The sequence below is a fragment of the Lontra canadensis genome, unplaced genomic scaffold (genome assembly GCF_010015895.1).
Source record: "Lontra canadensis isolate GAN:19392208 unplaced genomic scaffold, GSC_riverotter_1.0 scaffold112, whole genome shotgun sequence".
NCBI lineage: Eukaryota > Metazoa > Chordata > Mammalia > Carnivora > Mustelidae > Lontra > Lontra canadensis.
The window spans coordinates 2,191,486-2,212,821 of record NW_022631106.1 but is presented as its reverse complement, the minus strand read 5'-3'; the positions used below and the strand labels follow the sequence as shown (position 1 = coordinate 2,212,821).

General features: G+C 41.7%; 1 protein-coding gene across 1 annotated transcript in view; it reads left to right on the top strand.

Annotated features, from left to right (window-relative positions):
- The window catches only part of AFF3 (AF4/FMR2 family member 3), a 525,952-nt gene that overhangs the window by 245,377 nt on the left and 259,239 nt on the right, over positions 1-21,336 (top strand). The window contains exon 6 of the mRNA XM_032840305.1: positions 4,143-4,190. Coding sequence (XP_032696196.1) covers positions 4,143-4,190 — 48 coding nt within the window. The remainder of the gene's footprint in view (positions 1-4,142; positions 4,191-21,336) is intronic.

The following is a 21,336-nucleotide window of genomic DNA, read 5'->3' as shown; positions in this document are numbered from 1 at the left end:
CAGACCATCAAAACTTATGGTTGGAGCAGTCATCGACATGACCCAATGTAGTAATATTACACACTCCATCTACAGTGAAAAGAGAAGTATTTAAATAAGCAACTATACTCTATGTCTCTCTCAGTGGATTCCCTTTTTCATAGTAAGATAGTGGAAATTTAAAGGATGATAGGAAGAGATATTCATCAGAGCAAACTGTCATTTATATAAATCCCTCCAAATGAAATTAAAGTATGGTATTCAAGGGAAATACAGCTTTAAGGAATCAAACCCAAAGTTTAATTTGAAGAGTCTTTTTAGTATGTTGTGTACCTGGGTGATTCTACCAGGTGAACATGGAGTGAAGTTTTTCTTGCTCAACAGTTTTAACGTGGAAAATAGAAAGTGTATGAGAACTTAGCATTTGCTCCACCAGTATGTAATATGGTAGGGAAAAATTGGGACTTGGAGGTAGAGTAAGGGAAGTGGTTGTGAGTTTGAAGACACACTTTTAATTGAGACCACTCATCCCCACCACTGAACTCCAAAAGAGATGATTCTAAACACCATTGAGCCCTGGCCTGACCCTGGCAGAGACTTTACCATACAGCCTTTGTGATGATTGCCTTAGCCCTGGAAAGGAAGTAGGTTTGGGGCAAGTTCCAAAAAGAGCTCTCTGATCCAATTTGATTGGAGTATTAGAATACTGCAGTTTCCAGAAACGCCTAGGTGGCTCAATTGTTTAAGCATTTGACTCTCAATTTTGGCTTAGGTCATGATCTTAGGGTTGTGAGATCGAGCCTGTGTCGGGCTCCAAGCTGGGCATGGAGCCTGCTTAAGATTCTCTTTCTCCTTCTCCCTCTGCCCTACCCCCACCCCTCTTGCTGTCTTTAAAAAAAAAAATAGGGAATGGTGAAGTTTCTAGAGCAGTCCTGGGATTGAGGGTGGCATTGGGGCTAGGAGGAGGGGCTTATGACATTGCGTCACCAAACTGGAACTTTTGGGGAAACAGGAGGGATGGATGTAATGAAATATTAGTAAAAGCATTTGGGTCTCCTAATCCTGTCATACTATTTAACACTGTTTTTCTTGATTTTAAGGATAGGCATGTATGTTGTGCTGAGGCACCATGAGCAAGAGTGGCTGTCTGTGCCTTAAATATTTTGTTATTAATCGTTAGTGATGGGACCAGTGTGGAGTAATTTATACAAAGATAATGTTCCTGTTTTAACTAAGACATACCAAATAATAAGGAAATATAATTCACCTAAAAATTCTCAAACTAATGTACTAAAGACCTAAATATAAAAACTAAAACCGTAAAACTCTTAAAAGAGAACATGAGCACATCTCTCAGAACCTTGGATTTAGCAGTGGTTTCTTAGATATGATACCAAGAGCAAAGGAACAAAGAAAAAGATTAGAGTGAACTTCATCAAAATTAAAAATTCCGTACATCCATGAACTACCAAGGAAGTGAACATACAGCCCACAAAATGCAAGAAAATATGGGCAAATCATTTATCTGATAAGGGTCTAGGACTCAGAATATATAAAGAACTCTTACAACAAACAATAAAGAAGACAAAAAACTCAATAAAAAAGTGGGCAAAGGACATTTTTTCAAAGAAGATACGCAACTGAACAACATGCACTTGTAAAAATGCTCAGCATCGATAGTAATTAGGAACATGCGTATCAAAACCACAATGAGATAACCATTTTTATACCAGTAGGATGGCTACTATCACAAATAAAACAATGCAAAACCAAAAATAACAAGTGTTTGTGAGGATACAGAGAAATTAGAACCTTCATACATTGCTGACGGGAATGTAAAATAGTATGGACAGGGTGGAATAACAGTTTGGCAATTCCTCAAGAAGGCTAAGCATAGAATTGCCATATGACCCATTATTTCAACTCCTAATTATATACCCAGAAGAACTGAAAGCAGGCATTCAAACAAAAACTTGTATATGGATGTTTGTAAAAGTATTATCATAATAGCCAAAGTGGAAATATCAAAATGTCCATCAACTAATGAATAGATTTTTTTAAATGTGGTATATCCACATAGTGGAATATTATTTGGTCATAAAAAAAGGAATGAAATATGATACACGCTATGATATGGAGGAACTTGAAACCATTATCCTAAGTGAAACCAGCCAGCCAGACATAAAAGGCCACATATTATATATCCCATTTACATAAAACATCCAGAATAGAAAGATCCATAGAAACAGAAAGTAGATTTGTGGGTACTAGGAGCTTGGGAGAGAGAAGAATGGGAAGTTCCTGTTCAGAGGGCATGAAAACTTCATTCAGTGTGATGAAAAACTTTTAGAACTAGATAGTGGTGGCATTGTGACTATATTTAGTACCAGTAAATTATACACTTTAAAACTGTTAAAATGGCAAATTTCCTGTTATATGTATTTTACCACACACGTGAGAAGTTCCTAAACCATATAAACCTTGTAGAAACCCTGGTAATGAAATACTTTTGACGAATGAGTTTAGGTTTACTAAGGGATTAGATATATTTCAAGCACTGCTTTGGGACTGGGGGGAAGCTTCTGGTAGCGAAAATGTGCATAACTGAGGGTCAGGAGCCCTGTGTTCTGGTCCAGGCACTGCTGTTATGTGGTGCAGGTTGATTCATGTGAACTTTCAGGTTCTCAGGGGACTTGGACAAATTTTCTCAGTCATGTGTGGGACCTTTTCAGACTTCACATAACTTTATACACCCTGCCCCCTTCCCCAGTGTGAAGGGTAGAATATTTCAGACAGAATGCTCTGGTAACAGGTAACAGGGTGGCATGGTACACACAGGGTGGGGAGGGTACAAAGGTGTGTTCTTCCGTAAAGCCTTTGCAATATTGCGAAGTCCTGAAGCTGATTGCGGTAGTCCTCACATTCCCGAGACTAGAGGAAGAAGCTCATGTCTTCACATAGTGTGCACTAGCAGGCATTTACAGCACACGCCCAGGACTGTGTGAAGTACAGCTGAAAGACACAGAGCCCCTCAATTTGTGGAGTGTATGTTCTAGAGGGAGGAGATATCATTAAAGAGTTAAGTACTGTATGAGGTGAGTACTCTGAAGAAGTAAATGATGCTGAGGCTTAGGGATGGCTGCTCTGAGGAAGTCATGAGTGACCTGTGATCTGCGGGGTGACTTAGAATTAACAAGAAAACATGGAAAGGGGCAGATTGGCTTCCCTGGTGGGGAGAGCACTGTGAAGAGGATGGGAGAATGGGCTTGGAGAAGATGGTGAATACAGCCTTATTCTCGAATGCCATCCTGAGTTGTGGCCAACGTCACTGAATTAAAAGGCCAGGGGAAGTATCTCCCTGAGACCACCACGGGCACTTCTACCAGCAGCTGCCGCTTTCATGTCCCCACCATACCACTTCCTGCGCTCCGAGCTATGGAACCAGCAGTAACCACACAGACTCTCTGGAACTGAAAGTGCTCCCTGGTGTCGACTGCGACCCGAAGCCACCATTCCTCAGAGCCCTTAACATCTCCACAGCACAGGGCAGTGTGGGTCGCAGAACAAGTGGCTCTGGAGTGTGACACCCAGCATGCTGTGCAACTGTTGAGAGGATGTTTCTCCTTTTGGTCTTTCAGTTTTCGGCTCATCAAACCAGTAAATCTGGGCTTTGAGGATGGTGAAACTACCAGACTTCTACTTAGAAAGTGGGGACAGTCTTTTGCTTAAGCCTTAGCAGCCATTGTACTCGGCCAAGCCATTGCATGTGTTTAGTGGGTGAACTGGTCCCACTTTTGCAGTGGAGGCAGCATTTCCACATGTTGATGGAGCCTGGGGGTGAGGGGGACAGAGCTCACACCCGCTGCCAGTTGGCTGCTGGCCTCCTAGGAGCCTGCCCTGCTTAGCAGGGGGGCAACTGGGGGGCCCAGAGCTGACCTGCAGGTGTGTGCGGTGCTCCTGGCTGGCATGTCTGCTGTGCCGCAGGGAAGGGGGCAGTCGTAGCCGCGACTCAGGCTACCCTGTTAAGGAAAGGAGCTCATCACTAAGTCCCACGTCAGGCACTCCCGGTCCAAACTCAAGTTTAGACACTTACGTGTACTCTCTTCTTTGTAACCATAAATCTGTGCTATTAGGCTTATTTTTTTTTTTCCGTTTGCTTTCAGGAGAGTAGATCTGGAGACACAAACAGCTGTGTTGAAGAAATAATTCGGGTAAGGACATTTTTTTTTTTTTTAACAAATCTTACCAACTGGTTGGACGTAGATTCCAAATAGAACGAGGCATGTGGCTATGTTGTCAGAGGAGCCTATTTTCTGTTTCTTGTTTGACGCTTACCTTTTCTGAGGGCAATCATGGAAGTTGCCTAAATGCCACTTTATAAAAACATTGCTTCGTTTTGAAATCTAGGAGCTACCCATCAACCTGATGCCTTCATACAGGCTGAGGTGACACTGTGTTAAAGTGATCGTCTGGGAGACAGAAGAACAGAGTTGAGATGAAAAATATGGTTGTGCACACATTAGATGCCCCCATTTATCACCCTCCTGTTTAGAAGCGTCCTTTAATAGTCTGTACTTTCCACTCAGGCAAGGGTTGCCTTGTTATTCTTCTAAACTTAATTAGAATCAGGAACACTCTGACAAAGAGGTAATGCTCGGTGTCTGAAAATTTATTTCCACATTGTTTTGCATCTTACTGTGTTGCCAGTTAATTCCTGTTGCCAGTTATTTCCTCCTCAAAATCTCTAGTAGATACCCTCCATGAACCAGTTTCACACTCAGATATACTTAGGTTGGGCTCTTCCGCCATATTAGTGTTTTCCTGAGTACTCAAACTTATAATCAGGATGTCATCTTCAACCCATATTTTTTCTTCACTCATATTTTTTCAGGGGAGTAACCTAATAATTTACATTCTCAGAGAACTGATATTATGCTGGGCAAAACACCAAGACAAATTAGACCAGATGGGATGGCAATTCCCTATAAAGAAAAAACGTTTATTTTAATATGTTTCTAACTTTTGGACATCCTACACACTTCTTGAATTGCTAGTGAGTGACAGTAATATAATTATTTGGTTTAAAAATTTGCATTTATCATCAAATTGTTTTCAGAGGCAGGGTTTTTTTTTTTTTTCCTTCCTTCCTGGAAAGCATTATTTCATAAATAAATCTTTTAACTCTCAAGTTGACCAAAATAAGGAATTGAAATTTGATCTGTTATGTTCATAATGATTTTTGTTTTTCTGGCAAAGATTTATATAGAAAACAGCTGTGATAATGGGTAGCTTCATTTCTGGCATTTAATATATGTTAAAATACATATTGTATTTTATATCTGTGTTGTCTCTAACCTGGGGCTTTGTTTCAGATTAAACAACAAATAGAGTAAAGTATTAATATAATTTTCCTGTTTCTCTTTTGACATACTTTCATGTTTAGAGTCCAAATATTCAGTGTTTAAGCCTTCTTAAACACTGGTTTATTGGTTATGGTGTTTATATCAGCAAAGTGGTAATACTGGAACACAATAAATCCCTCTTTGGTTTCCCAATTTATAAGATCCTACCCATTCTTATCCTTTCTTCTCTTTTCTGAGGATATGGTAGAAATCCATCACCTGACCTTTCTTTTCCGTACTCTAAGCAGAGCCCGAAGTTTGAATAAGGGCTTGAGTAATTCAAACAGCAAAATGGTATCATTGAGGTAACATAAAATTTCACCTTAAATACAAATAAATGCTGCAATCAAGGGTTTAAAGCATTATTATTTTTTTTTTTTTCTCAAGAGAGCTGATCAAAGCCTTATGCCCCCTGCTCCCACATCTACTTCCTGATACTGGCCCTAATATTCCGCGGTGCTGTCACTGCCATGGCCCACTTTGAATCAGGCATGGAACAAAAGGGAAAGCCTGGACCAAGCAGATAATTGATTTGGAAACACATGCAAGGTTAGGGCAGTGGAGATGATGATTTCCTCAAAAGGCAATTGGGGCACCTGGGTGGCTCAGGGGTTAGGCCTCTGCCTTCGGCTCGGGTCATGATCTCAGGGTCCTGGGATCGAGTCCCGCATCGGGCTCTCTGCTCAGCAGGGAGCCTGCTTCCCTCTCTCCCTCTCTCTCTAAAAAAAAAAAAAAAAAAAAAAAAGCAGCTGAGCCCTCTCCCAAGTTCTCATCTTCCCAGAGCCCATGAAGAGCAGTCCAGTGGGAAATGGTATAGGCTTAGTGGAAACAGAGGTGATGGTGGTGTCCAGGTGGGCCTTTACTCTGCCCTCACCTGTCAGCCAGACATGTTAATAGTAGTAGTTGGTACTGAGGGAGCTCCTAGAGGATCACATCAGTGTTCCCATTTTGCCCAGAATGTTTCCTTGGTTGTCTCCTGCCTCTCACACACCAGTCATTTTCCAAGATTGTCTTTTTCTCTTGTCCTAAGCATTTCCTCTCCTCCAAACACAAGCATGGGGCTCCTTCTCTGTGGTATTTATTGTGCATCTGCATTTATTATACATTTATTGTGCATCTGCCACATTGGTCTTCCTCCCACACTGTGCCCCTAATGTCTGGAACTGAGAATTCATGATTTTGTAGAATGAATAAATGAGTGAGTGAGTGAGTGAGAGTGAGTGAATGAAGGAATTCTCTAAGGGAGAATGAGTGATAGCTCACAAAGAGATTCCATTTGCTCTAAATCATGGACATGACTTATTGGTCTTTTTAGCACTGGGTTCCCATGGATAGTCTTTGTGGAGCCCAGTCTTCCTTATCACTTTCTCTCCCCTTGTGATCAGCTCATGTAAACCTGATATAGTCACAGTCACCAAGGTACTTGTTACTTAGAGCTATAACACTTAAGTGATGGCTCTTACTGTGGAGAATGAGCAGGTCATGAAGTTGCCTTAAAATAATGAAAATTGAGATACTCACTTAACAAGTGTTAGCATGCCCTTTCCATCTGGGAGGTACTGAGAAAATAATGGTGGGCCCAACAGACATGACCCTCTTGAAACCGGCCATGTGCTAGAAGGAATAGATACTAAGTTTTATTTTTTAGTCATTTATTTAGACATTTATTTATAAATGTCTAGTGTTAATTGTGATAAGTACTCAGGGTTCTATGAGAGCCCACCATAGGGCACATGACCTCAGCTTACGTCAAGAACAACGTCCCTGAGGAAGCAACATTTGGACTAATGGTTGGAGGATGAAAAGGAAACTGACCTAAGCAGAAGAATATTAAGGCTGCAGGTAGAGAAACAGGAAGGGTTTGGCTAGTTAGGGACCCAGCAAGGACAGTGAGCCTAGAGTGGCTAGAGAGTAAGTGGCAAAAGCCAGGCAGGACAAGCCAGGTATGGCTGTACCTTCTCAGCCCTGTCCAAGATAAGCTTAGGGGGACCGTGAAGGACTATGAGCCAGAATGATGTGATCAGATTGGCCGTTTAGATACTCTACTCTGACTGCTAAGCAGAACGGATTGAGGGGAGGAGTGAGAGGCTGTTGCAGCTGGCCCAGAGGATAGATAGATGCTCGGTGGGGCACTCAAAGGCCTGGGAATATTAAGGGTGATGCTAGTTTGTGGGGGTGGGATGAAATCCTGCATTAATTTTTTGACCTGTTGAATTTGAAGTACCTTTGAGACAGTCCAGGAAACATGGAGAATGTAGATGAGCATATATTGGTTTGTGGTTCAGAACAGAGGTCTAAGCAGCAGGCCAGCGTTTTTACTAATTAGCACATTGGTAATAAGATCACAGACATGGGTAAATTTGCCTGGAGAGAGACAAGAGACTGAGAAGCAATGAGAACCAAAATTCCAACACTTAAGGGCCAGGGAGAGTAAGATCCACTGGCCAATGAAAGGGAGAGGACACAAATGGGGAGGTTGAGGGATAATGGTGGCCATCAAAGGTCCTAGAAGTCAGGGAAAGAGGGTTTCAAGCTCAACAGCGCACAGCACTTTTGAGGGGGAAAGAGATACGAGGACTGAAAACCACTCCACGGACTGGACAACAAAAAACTCATCAGTGACTTTACTGAGTGCGGTTTCTGTGCAGTAGAGGGAGCAGCACCTGGACAAGACAGAATAGGAAGTCAGTGCGTCAAGAGACCTTTTGTGAGGAGAAGCCATAGTTTCCATTCAGGGCCTCTCCATTTGCAGTCAGTCCTGTAGGTAAGAACAAGTGCCAAATGATGGAGAGCTAACATTTATGGAGTACTCATTACAGATGAGGGACTGTTCTCCGTTTCCTGCATGTATAAGCTCCTTTAACCATCACACAGTCCCCATGAGGCAGGCGCTGTTAACATCCCCATTTTACAGACGAAGAAATCGAAACATAGCTTGCCCAAGGTCACACAACTAGAAAGTGGTAGAGCTGGGATTTTAACAAGCACCGTCTGGCCCCAGCACCCTCTTTATCTTCTCTACTAAGCTATCTTATTAAATGAAGAAATCCCCCTGGTGCAATAATGAAACCACTCAGGCATTTTGCCGTGAAAGGGAGGTTTCCCATTTCCATGTGTTTATGGTTTGGAAGTGCCAGATCATGCATTTGTGCACTTGAACTCACAGAGGTTTTATGGCCAATGTTATCAACTTCATCTTTAAGCTTCTTTTTCCTCTACCCTCTCTTATTTTTGCTGAGGTGACTGTTTTCAAGTCATTTGAATATTACATTATATTCTAAAGTGTAATTATTTTTTACTCTAACTCAGAGGATTCTAATCCTGGGACCTAATAAATCTGTGTATTATTGCAAAATTCAGTTAACCGAGGGAGAAATTACAACCGAGTTCTGTGAAGATGGGCAATAAGAGCTAGGAGCCCTCATGGCTGACATATGTTTGTAACAGACAGTTTTGTAAGTTACACTATATTTCATTCTTAAAGGTTCCAGTGCTGTAATACTTAGGTGCTTTTCGTAGCATTATCCATTAACGTAGAATGGCATTAACATTTGTTCAGCAAATAAAATCCGTTTACAACTTAATGGGGTTGTGCAGGGCTAGAATCTAGCATGCACAAATTTTATGCAAGACAGCTTTAGATAGCAGTAGTTGAGGGGCACTACTCATAGCGTTGTGAGCCTTCCTCATAAGAGACTAGTGTTGGAGATCCTGGTTTGGACTTAAAGGATGTAGTTAAAGATAATTTCAGTGTGACATCTGAGCAGATTATCTTCTTGGTTTTCACCTTTAGTCACTAATTTAATTCCAATTTCCCTATGAAATATTTAGAGTGAATATTTACATACAGTTGCATTTCTGTTGATGGGAAGGGGGTAACTCGTACTTGTTTAAATTCTGGGGGCCCAAATCAGTTTCCTGACATTACAATTGAACAGACTTACAACAAGTGAAGGAACTCTTTTCCTAGATACTGAGGAGCCGGCTGGATAAGATTTTTGGTTTTGATTCTGGGAGATCTGTGAGTGAGGAGAGCGTTTAAAGCACGCCATGTAAAGTGTCCATTATTATGGCTCCCTCACTGTTCAGACCTGCATGGTAGGCCAAGACAAACCTTGTACTTAAATGTCTACATGCTCCTTAACCCAAAGGAAATTATGTTAACCAGTCTATAGAGAAAATAGAGGACAAAGAGACAACTTGTTTTAAGTGACCTGTTTGGGTCATTTGCAGAGATGAACCTCAGTCACATCTCCCCTGCTTCAGACCCAACAGGCTTTTTCGAGCTCACACTCATTCCTTTATCAATTATTTCATTTGTCTCAAACAGTAAAGATTTTATTAGTGACAAAATGAAGCCCACAAATGACAAAATCAATCCAGGTACAGCTGCAGTAGAGTTCCATTAATACATCCCATTACTTGTTGCAGTGAAATAAAATCAAAGCCGGAGTAAACCTGATGTAGACCTAGAGAAATTCACCAGACAAAACTTACAAGTCTTGCTCAAGACAAAATTATTGGCTGGTAGTGTTTTGTGTTCATTTCTCTTTCCGCTTTTGGTCATCTGAATGGTTAGAAATAGAAATACCACAATGTGTACCTTATTTTACAACCATAGATGCATTTTTAAGAGATGTAATTATGCTAGTCCTTCTGGCTGAAACTAAAAGCCCTACTTAAATGTCTCTGCTTGCCAAGGGCATCCTTGTGTCTTTGAGGGGTATTCAATAGCCTGCTCCTACATCCTGGGGCCATTTGGCTACACTCTGTAGACTTTGTGATCACTCCAGAGGTGTTTAGTTTCTAGGAGAGGTGGGGCAAGAGACCACTCTAATTTAGGATCTCTTCTGAGCCCAGAGACTTTGGGGGTGATGGCCAAAGGAACCCTAGAGGTCTGGAAGCTCCCGTCGGTTACTAATAGCTTTGCCTCTCTGTGTTTGTCTGTCTCATTCTGATGCATATCATTAGAAATTACAAAGGCATTTACAGAACGATGGGGTTAGAAGACGAAAGGAATGTTAGCAGCCCATTTAGCTAGAGGTCTGTGGGAATATACTTTCTGCCCCCCAGTAGTCAAGAGTGAATTCTGATACCTCAGTTGATATCTTTTCATGGGTGTTGGTCACTATTTTACTCTGAAGGTGCTGACTGAGAGAAAAGAGGAGATACATAGGTGGCATGTTAACAACACCTAGATGCCACTAGATGTCATGGAAGCTAACAGCGCTATATGCCTCCTGCTGTAGCCAGGCTAGTAAAGACTTGGAGATATGCAAGGGAAGCATGTGTCAGCCAGCCAGAATGCATGAAGGCCTGGTCTTCAGGCAAGGTCAAAGACCCAGTTTCACAGTTTCTCATGAGGATACTTGGTGAAGCTCAGCATCATGTTAGAGGACCAAGGCATTAAAAGCACCTGATTTTGTATGTTTTCTGTTGCTCTCACCTTATAAGGGACATCAACAGAACAAAGAAATAAGAGATCAAATGTAACTCAAAAAGCAGTAGATTTACGCCATGGCTTAAAACACCTGCCAGACACACAAAAGGGACAAATGCTTATAGAATCAGTAAGAGAGAGAACGTGGGGAGGAAAGCAAATAGAGATGCATTCCTTTCAATGCCAGTGCTCCTCTGAAAGGTACCTTGCAGAGTCCTCCCCTAGCAACACAGGAGTGTAGTAGGGTCGGACAGAAGAAGAGACAGTCGCTACCTGAGAGAGCATATGTGATCCATCGGACTAGACTTGTCACCCATGCATGCCACTCAGGTTTTCACAGCACCCTCATGGTAGTCTGCTTCTTTGTACATCGGTGAATCCTCATTCTCAGAAAAATAAGTGCTTAACCTTGGATCACCTAGAACAAAGCGTGTTATCTTTATTATGAATGAAGTTTACGATTGCAGTGTGGTTTTTATTTTACTTCTAGAAAATATCAATACACATGAGAGTTTAATATCTGATAGTACTTTCAAATGTGTAAATTCCCAAAGAACATACTTATGTTTAATCTTGGGTTCTCTTAAGTGCTGCTCTTCAACAGTGAAATGCTAATAGTACCAGCCACTCGACTTGCTTCATGTCCTTTGCTAAATTTACCTAACAGAACGAATGCAATTTTATTTTCTCTTTCCCATTTCTATACTTAAGTATAATATAAGCATGTGTGCTCATTGGACTTTGAAAACCATACCAAAGATGGTAATAATTAATGGAATGATTATATTAAGTCATTTAATAAAGAATATTTTGGAGTGCTAATTAAGAAGCACAAAAACATTAGAATATTTGCTGAAGTGATGTTAGTACTTAACATGTGCAGACAAATAAGATCCTCCTTGTTTCCCAAAGTATTTTTAGACTGTGAATATGTGTCTGCATGTGTGTAACCTTTGTGTCAGAAAATTTCTAGCATAAAAGGCCCTGTGACCTTCTTCATCTCTACCCTATGTTTTTTTGCTTCTCTCTGTAACCTAGAAATTCTCTCAGGCAGCTGGTCCATGCAGACAGGTCCTTGAGTACAAGTCACTGAAGACCTCTTACCATTGTTTCTGCCCCATCAAATTCTCTAAGGGCACAGTCATCTTTCCCCCAGAAAGCTGGCCAGTTTCAGCCTGTGGCTGAAACCGCCATGTGTGAGGCATTACGTTCCTCTGAGGCATGTCCTCTTGATGCCCCCCACTCCTATTAGCAAGGAGGCACCATTGTGCTTGGTCTCTTGTCCACCTTTAGAATCTACCCCACCCCCAGTCCCTCCAGGACTTCCAGGATGGGGCAGTGAAAACTTTTCTCTAGCAGTCAGCTCTGGGGCCTGGATCATGGAACCCTCTAGGCATCCAGCCTGTTGTGACCTCTTGTTTATGCTGAATCCCACTTTCAGGCCGGGATCACGGTAGCTGGCTTGTGCTGTTTATCCTGTTATCCCCTTCCAGGGAATGTTTAGAACCCTTCCTAATTGCTGCCCCCCAAAATTCTAATAGAGCAAATATGCCATACATCTGTGTATGGTATATGTATCTGTGATTTATACAGAGAAAGACTTTTTCATCCTCAAGAACCAGGTTAATCTGGCATAGTCAAACCATCCTGCTTGATCCGTACCTCTGACATCTGGACCTCCTTCCTGCCTCAGCAGGAGCTTCACTGACCCAGACGCTGAGGAGACAGACGCTATTAGCATGAGCACCTTGGCCTGCTGGCTTCATTGGCCAATGTGCCAGGCTTTGTCCTAGGCTCTGGGTATATAGTAGAGAACTAAACAGGCCTAGATTCTGTCTTGCCGACCTCTTGCATTCTGACCTGCCGACAGACCTGGAAACTTACCTGTATCTCATGCATCCCTCCTTCCGTCTTTCCTGACTTTTGGCCTGTCCAGGAGCTGGCGGTGCCATCTCTCTCAGGTCTCCTCCAGCTTGGGGCGCTCACAGTGTCTTGTCCTCAGGGTAAGTGTGTACTCCTGCTTTCCAACTTTGAAAGAGAGCATCTTTTCTGCTGCACTCCTTGGGGCTCTTTCCCCTTCCTCGGTTGACTCCCTCGGCCAGAGCCCCCTGTGTGCCTTCACCTCCACTTCCTCATGATCCTAAAGCTGTCCAATTCCTCCTCCCGCCCTCCCCTGAAACTGCTTTTACCAGCATCCCACTCCACGCAGGCTTCTTCTCGCTAAGCACAGAGACTGTTCCCAGTGTGACCATTCCCATGTGACACTGGTGGGCGTCCCATGTGCTGACCACAGTGTCCACCTCGAAATGCTCAAGCCTTAGCCTCTCTCACCACACATTCCTGGGTTTATTCCCACTGGGTGGTCATTTCCTCTTGGGCTTCTCCATGCACCTCTCTTCCTGTAACTACCCCTTTTGTATCAGGATTCCTTGGACTTCTGTCCCATCTCCCTCTTTTTCTAGAGGCTACAGTTTTCTCCAGCTTCTGGTGGCATTTGTGCTGTGGTGGCGGGCAAGTGTATATCTTGACCCCAGCTGTTTTCTGAGTTTCATGCTCATCTATCAGGTGCCCCCAGATTGCTCCACTTTTTAAAAAAGATTCTACTTATTTATTTGAGAGACAGAGAGAAAGCACTAGCAGAGGGAGGAGCAGAGAAAGAGGGAGAAGCAGCCTCCCTGCTGAGCAGGACACCTCACACGGGGCTCCATCCCAAGACTCTGAGATCATGACCTGAGCCGAAGTCAGATGCTTAACCGACTGAGCCACCCAGGGCTCCAGTTGCTCCCCTTATGTGTGTCGTGGACACCTCCACCCTAATGCTGTCTCACACCTCCACTGGCTCTGCCTCCAGCATGCATTATCGTCATTCACTAGCTGCTCAACCCACTGCACTCTCCTCACTCTCACCACATTCGGTTCCACACCAAGCTGTCAGTCTGTCTTCTGAATCACCCTCAAACAGGTCTGCTTCTTTCCATCTCCATGCTACCCTTCTTGTTCAGTCCACCATCCTTTCCCACCTAGATTATTCCAGAGACCTCCCCCCCGGCCACCTGTGTACTGGCTGCTTCTAGCCAGCTCCCCCAATGTAGGCAGTATCAACTTTCCAAAGCATGTGCACTTTAAAAAACATTTCTGTGGCTCCCCTCTGGGTTGAGGACAGAGTCAGATTTCTGGATGTGGTCTGGGAGAGCCACGCACATCCTAACCCTGCCTTGTGTTCCAGCATTATCTTTCCCCACTGCCCACCTCACACTCTATATTCCATGTCTGCAAGAGTGATACCAAGCACCTTGCCCTTGCCTCTGGGCTTACCTTGTGCTCTTCTGTCTACAGAATATGCTCCATCTGCCTCTCACCCCAAATTCAGCTGTTTCCAAGCCTCCCTTGAGAGGTCACTCCTTGCAGGAAGCCTTCCTGATTCCCAAGTCTGAGTTAGATGCTCCTATTCTGTCTTCCCCAGAAGGCAGCCTTTATTCTTATCACTCCACTTATTACATTGAGTCATAATGATCTTTCATGTCCTCATTAGGCTGTTACCATCTATCCCCAGGGACTATCAAAATGACTGTCACATAACAAATGTTTAATAAATACTGAATAAATGGATGGGGAATAATGAATGGATGACTCTGACCTTTTGCTCAATGTCTGTTCTTCCTCTCTATCTTATTGTCCTTCCAGTCCTGCAACAAAAAATATTGAGGTGGCAGCTCCCCTAGAAAATCAGCTCTCCAAGGACAACCAAGACTGTTGTGTGACCTGGAACATTAGGACACTTCCTACAATTAGCACAAATGCAAGAGAGATGAAAATTCACCTCCTAACTCCTGAGGGTTGGGAGTGAAAAGGAGTCCAGCAGCTCTTGCTGGTGTATACGTCAGGAGAGCTTAGCCCTTTCTATCTGCTGCTTGTGTTCTGATTATCTTTCAGGAGATGGAGTTTTTCATTTTGATAGATAATGAGTGTAATGTACAAGTTGAAGAAATCAAGATAATAAATTCGCAGGGATAATTTAGTTAATTATCATTTTGCTGCTCATAACATCAAGGGCTGGAAGTCAAAGTTCTTTCCACTGCTAATATGCTCTGTGGAAGGCAGTTCCTAGAACAATTAAAACACATCCACCTAAAAGCAGTCAGTTCAAGACACACATTTAAAAATTGTATTTATTATCATGAAAACCACACACAGTGTTTTCCTTTACTTCTCCAAATTGAAGGATGTGAAATTACAAATTTGCCACAAATTTGTATCCAAGTAGGAAAGTTGAAAATAATTTCTTAAATAGAAGATGATAATTTGTAGATTAACGAGATAAGGGCCTTAAAAAATTAGACCACCTATCTAGATATTAATCTACATTTTCTGTAGTCCTTATATTCATAATTATTTAGATCAGCATAACCTGAGAAGATTTAGAAACCTTATTTTCCCTTTCCATTTCATTTGTATGTTGTCTTACAAGTTCTGAAAAATGTGATTTGTAGGTGTGCAAGTCTTTTGTTTTATGTTGGTTGGATGCAATGTAGTGTAAGTAGTTTTTAAAGGTAGGGGTTGGAACTCGGACATTTTGCATAACTTTTAGAATGTGCTCCATACTTAGAGGCATCTTATTTTGTTCTGATTTTGAAAGCTATCTACACAGCCCGTAATTTCAGAATAGGTAACCTAACATCGGCCTTCTAACTAGGTTTTGCACATGGCATGTTGCCCTCTTTTTGCATTATCGTGGTTTTGCACATGGCATGTTGTCCCATTCTTGGCCCCACTTGGACCTCGGTATTTCTGGAGAAGTACTGTGCTCAGTACCACTACTCACACCTCCATTCTCTGGAGACCAGTCCTTTACCAAATACTGCTTTCCTCAGCAATTTCAGTTTCTGATGATAAATCAGGAAAGGTACACCTCTTCCTGTCCCTCCAGGTATTAGCTTTGAGAACAATTGTTATATGCTAACAGTAGGGGATTTATTTTCTTTAATATATCTTCCCTCCATCTCTCCTCTCACTAAAAGGATGTGCCTGTTTGTACAAATGGGTATCTTTCTCTCCCCGGTTGAATTTCCCAGAACATTACAGAAGTTGTGACCTATGGGCAGTACACTGTTTGTTATTACAGATTTTCAGTATAATATAGATTTTATTTCAGTGCCTTTTTTTTTTGCATGGTAATCCTAAATAATTAGACATCTGTGGTTTTGTGGAATTAAAAATATTAAAGATTTTATGTTATTTTTTTTAAACAAAGTATTTATCTATGAACATTGATTGGGCCTCTGAAATGTGATTAAAAATCTTAAGGTCAGCATGTTTATTATTGACGTATTATGCCATAATTTAAAACTCTATCCTCAGCTACTTGTAAATATCTTTTTAATAGTCTCAAATATAGATTAATTCTGTATGTAAAGTACATATTTCTTTTAAAATTACCCTGAGATTCTATATTAATTCATTTAATGTTACTGAAATACTTGTATCTGCATATTTCCTTTATGAATCATTTTAGTCTTCCCTTCCCTGCAATAACTTGTGACCTAGCAGTATTTTGGTCCAATTTTTAAACACGTTTTTGAATGCAGTTTAATGGTGTATATCTGGGGGCAGGGAGGGCAGGGAGTAAAAAATGGGCTTTTCAAAATAGAACCTTTAAAGTTAGCTAAAAATGTTAGTAATAACTTCTAAAAAATGACCAATCCCTGAAAACCTACCCAGGCTGCTTCTCTGTAACCAAATTACAGATTGAGATCCTGGTAAGTCTGAGACTGAACTTGAACTACAAAAGCCATTTGAAAATTCCATTGCAAATAACTGGAAAGAGGTGGGGTTGGGGTGTGAAAATCCAGCCACATGCAATGAGGAAGATGAAATCAAACAACAAGGTACAACAGGTTCTCTCCAGACTGTGAACAGAAAATGTCTCCTTTAGTCTGTAAAATAAGTGTTTATCATTCTGACTTCTTAACTTCCTATTTCCTTGTTTGTTTGTTTTTTTCCACCGATGTCTCTCACCAACCGCTCCACACACATCCCAAGCCCAGACTCTGGAAAAACATGTGAAATGAACACAGTTCTTTGGGAGGTCCACTAGTTATTGTTGTATGAAATGAGAAGCCCACTGTGACATGAATAAAGACTCCAAAGCAGATTCCTAGCATGTTTTAAATGGTGTGGATGGTGGGGGAGGAGGGGTCATCGTAGCTGGCATCATCTAGAAAGATCATCAGCAACCCTTGAATAGTTGAAATGATTAATCACTTCAGCACAAAAGAACACAAAAGGAGATTGGTTAAGAATAAGCAGGGGACAGAGTGCTAGCTCCAAGGGTGATATGCTTGTCTGCTTAATAATGTATTTTTAAAGTGTGTGCCACATCAAAAACGAAGCACATGCAAATGGAGGAAGGAAAGACAAAGCAGTGAGCAAAATATCTGGTGAATTAGAACAAATGTTTAGGAAATTAAATGAGCGGTAATTTTGCCTTGAACATTTAAAAAATGCATTACCTCTCCAGTTCTTCTCCCCACCCCCAATATCTTAGGAGCATTGGGAAAGCTTACAGGATGTATGTTAGACCTTTATCACTGAAAATGAGGAACAGTTAATCAAATCAATATTGTTTCATATCCTCCCTGTCTTTAAGGCACAGGGATTTGAATTGGCTCCTTGGATTAGAGCAAACTATGTGACTTAAAGTATCAGAAAGCATCATAATGGCCTCGCTTAACATGTATTGATGGCTAACTATGCACTTCACATCTATTACCTCTTTTAATCCTCGCAGTAACCCTATATGATGTCATCTCCATTTTAAAGAAGAAGCAACAGAGATGTAGAGAGCACTTAAGATCAGGGTTAGGGTTCAAACTCAGGTCTCTGGAACCCAACCTCATAAACACATACAGTGCAATTTTTTTTAAAAAGTCTGAATATTTTCAAAATGCAAGACTGAGCCAGTTCTTCTTGTGAGGGTATATCAAGACTCTTGCATAGTACCACCTCTCTCTTACAGCCTTGAGGAGACAAAGGGGTGCGTGATGGCTGCAGTTGTTGCCGCAGTGCTAAGAAGCCGCAAGGCATCTGGAAGGAGTTAGATTGAGGATCGGTACGTGCCGAGTGGCATGAGGGATGTGCAGTGAGGGTAGAACGACCACTTAGAGTTCCTGCAGAGTGAGCTCAAGTGCGTATTCATGTGTAAGCTAGTTACTGAGTACTGTGCTGCTGAGAATATGGTTCTTTTGCCTCAGCCTGTGTTATACGCTGCCTTGCATGGAGCTGTACGTTACTGACACCTCCTGCCCCTATTAGCCCTTGTACGAGCAGCAACAATCAGTGCTGTCCTCCTCCCCAGGAGAGAGGTGGGTAAAGATGGAGAGTCTAGAGACAGCAAGAGTTCCAAGGGACAGAAGCCCAGGCCCCTGACTGCACGGGCATGAGTGGCCCCGGAACTTTGACCTTTTACAAAAACTCCTGCGTTCAACAACAGCCCTGCCACCAACTGGCCAGGTAACACTGAGCTGATGTAGGTTTCAAGGCAGTGTACATTTTGCCCAGGACAGAAAAAAAGCTATTGTTCTCACTTACTATTTGATATGGCTGTAACATCTCTTTTGCTGGGTAAATTTGTGAATACACACATCTTAGTGAGTCAGTGTCTAACAAAATATTTGTGTTCATCAAATGCAGTTCTGGAGGTAAACCAATTTTATAAATCTGTGATTGAAATAAACATTTCATTTTGGAACTGATGACTGTTAGCTGCTGGTTTTCTTGTTGTTAGGATAATTGAGTATTTTCAAATTCATTAGAGACAAGGTTCACTTAAAGAAATTTCTATCTAGAATATCTAGCTGTAGAATATTTGTGAGATTATCTTTACTGCTAAGAAACAATTGCTTTGTGAAAGGATTCCTGGCTATGGGAAAAAATGGACCTAGAATTAACAGCAAATTCCCCTAAAGATCCTAGATGTCTGTTTACAGATTCTTTAAAACTCAGCGTTAATAAGAAAACAAAAGTGTTAAAATCACTGAGTTTGACTGACAAACAGTTAAGCTTGGAATAAAATCAAAAGCCAGTAGGACATTATAAATTACCTTACAAAAATAGAGTTTTTATACAACCATTGAGGTGCATATACTAAGTAAAGTGGCTGCAAAGGGAATAAATGCAGACTACACCCCCTGGTGGAGCATTTGTTTGATAGGTGGTTGATAGCTTTTTAATCTCCTTCAGTACAGTTATAGTGTTTATTTGAATTTCTTTGCCTTTTTGGTTGATTATAAAACTATGTCAACTTGTGCCTATAAGTTGCTTTTACAAGTACATGGTTTTACTAAATATGCCTAATTATAAATCAAATTACTCAGGCAAAGTAATGTTTATAATATGTGTTCTAGTCTACTGTGTTCCTAAAGATTCCTTTTGAGAGCTCACAAAGGATTAAAAATCATGCAGAACTTCCAACTTAAAGTAGTACTTTCACATTGAAATACGCTTGGTACATTGCTTGGGACAGCTGGTAAATGAACCCTCCTACTTAAAAATAAATCCTTTCCACATATACTTATTCAACCAAGGAGAGCAATGTAAAACCCAGCAATCTACTTGGACTTGAAAGGACAATGAATTACAATAGTGGAAGTCTTCAAAGGGGTGGGTTCAGAAAAACCTCAGCTTTTATATAGACCCTTAAAAGAAGACATGAAAGTGGGTTGGCATTTTTATACCATGTATGAAGAATTATTTCTTTTCAATATTTTTCAGTATGGTGCAGACTTAATTTTATTAGAATGAGATTGCCTACATTTCCGTTTGATTTCGTAGCACCCAGCAATCATCTCAATAAGTACTTGAATGGTTTATTGAAAATCTAACTTCGTGAAAAAATGGACATATTCAATATTTAAAAGCATCTTATATACTTTCAAGTATGGGACATAGTGCTTGTTAAGTTGTTTTCAGTACCTTGAGTTCTTACTATTAAGAAAACCAGGGAATTCTAAGGTCCAGAAATGAATACCAGCTAGAATTTTACATAGAGAAATTCATGACTTCATGGGAACTCAGAAGCATCTAAAATCATAAACTTAGTGTTAGCTCTGATAAGAATCTACTCTTGAGTGAAGTAGGAGTTTATAATAATACCTAATACTTGAAGATGAAGAACTGGCCATCCATATTCAGCATAGTAAATAATAAGTTTTCTAGCCAATTTTCTTGTCTGGCTGTGGCAGCAGTAACATGAGCTTGACCCAGGTTGGTTGTGTAGTTCAAAGAAGATTAAGGATTGCACGAAACATGGTAAAGTGCTATTAAAAACAGTAATGTTTCTGCACAGAGCTACAGAAAGAAGATAGAGAGCTAGAGGATGCATTGCTTCACTCAAAACAAGAAAAAAAGCTAGAGAAACGATTTAACCCTTGAAAGAACAGACATCGTAGGGCAAACAATTAACCTGAAATGTGATGAGAGCCAGGCACCTTCAGAAAGAAATGGGACCTAAGCATTCATATGGGACACCACCCAAGGCCATATCAACTAGTAAGACGATTCAGCTAGAAAACTATAACGAATTTCTGAAGTTGAATGTGGGCTCACAGGAGAATGCCACAAACAGAGAGAGGGCTGTGGTCTCCTGCAGTTTTCTCCTCCACCAGGCACTCATAGGAAAGACCTGGGAGCATACTGAGAAGCCTCTCTTGTGGTGCTGGCTTGGGGAGGGGAATAGCAGTCACTGCTCAGCCACCATCCAGACCCAACCCCTTTGTCTCTCCAGCTGCCAACTCCAATTTGTCATCTCTGGGAAGAATGGCACAAAACTGCAGCCCTTCTGGTGTATCCCTTGGTGAGACAGGGGAAGGAACCCACCTCTGAAACTGAACTGAGAACCCACTCCCTCTCATTCTTGAGAAACAAATCTCTAGGAGGAAGGACTACCAAAATGTATCCTGAGGTCAGTAGGGGAGACCCACTATACCTACGGAAGAGAAAACAAACAGCTCTACCCCCAGGGAAGGCACCAGGACACGTGCCACGTAACACTACTTCTGGAGGAAGGCTACACCACCGAGACTCCTGTTCACAGTGCCCACCGGAAACCAAGTCTGAATCAGAGCATCAGGGCCCGTCTTCCCTCCCCAGTTCTCCAACCCCCACATTAGCAAGCACTGAGTAATAGTGGCATACAACTAGAAGGGCTGTGCAGAGCGAAGCCCCAAAGTCAAGTGGGGAGACTCATAGCTGAGCAGAGAGCAAACTTCACATCCAGAACAGCTCCTGACCAGATGAACACAAACCTTCGCGCTAAAGACCTAACAGAGGGAAAGGCATCCTCACCTGTAAGCACAGAATCTGCTGCCCTGTGCAACATGCATGGCTTTCAAAACAACTTAGGAGACCAGTGAAACAGGTTCAGAAGAGCACAGTCATTGGACAAAGCAGTCATCAGAGCCAGAATCCAATATGACACAGACATTAGAACTTAAATGGCTGCAATTAATACAGTAACGA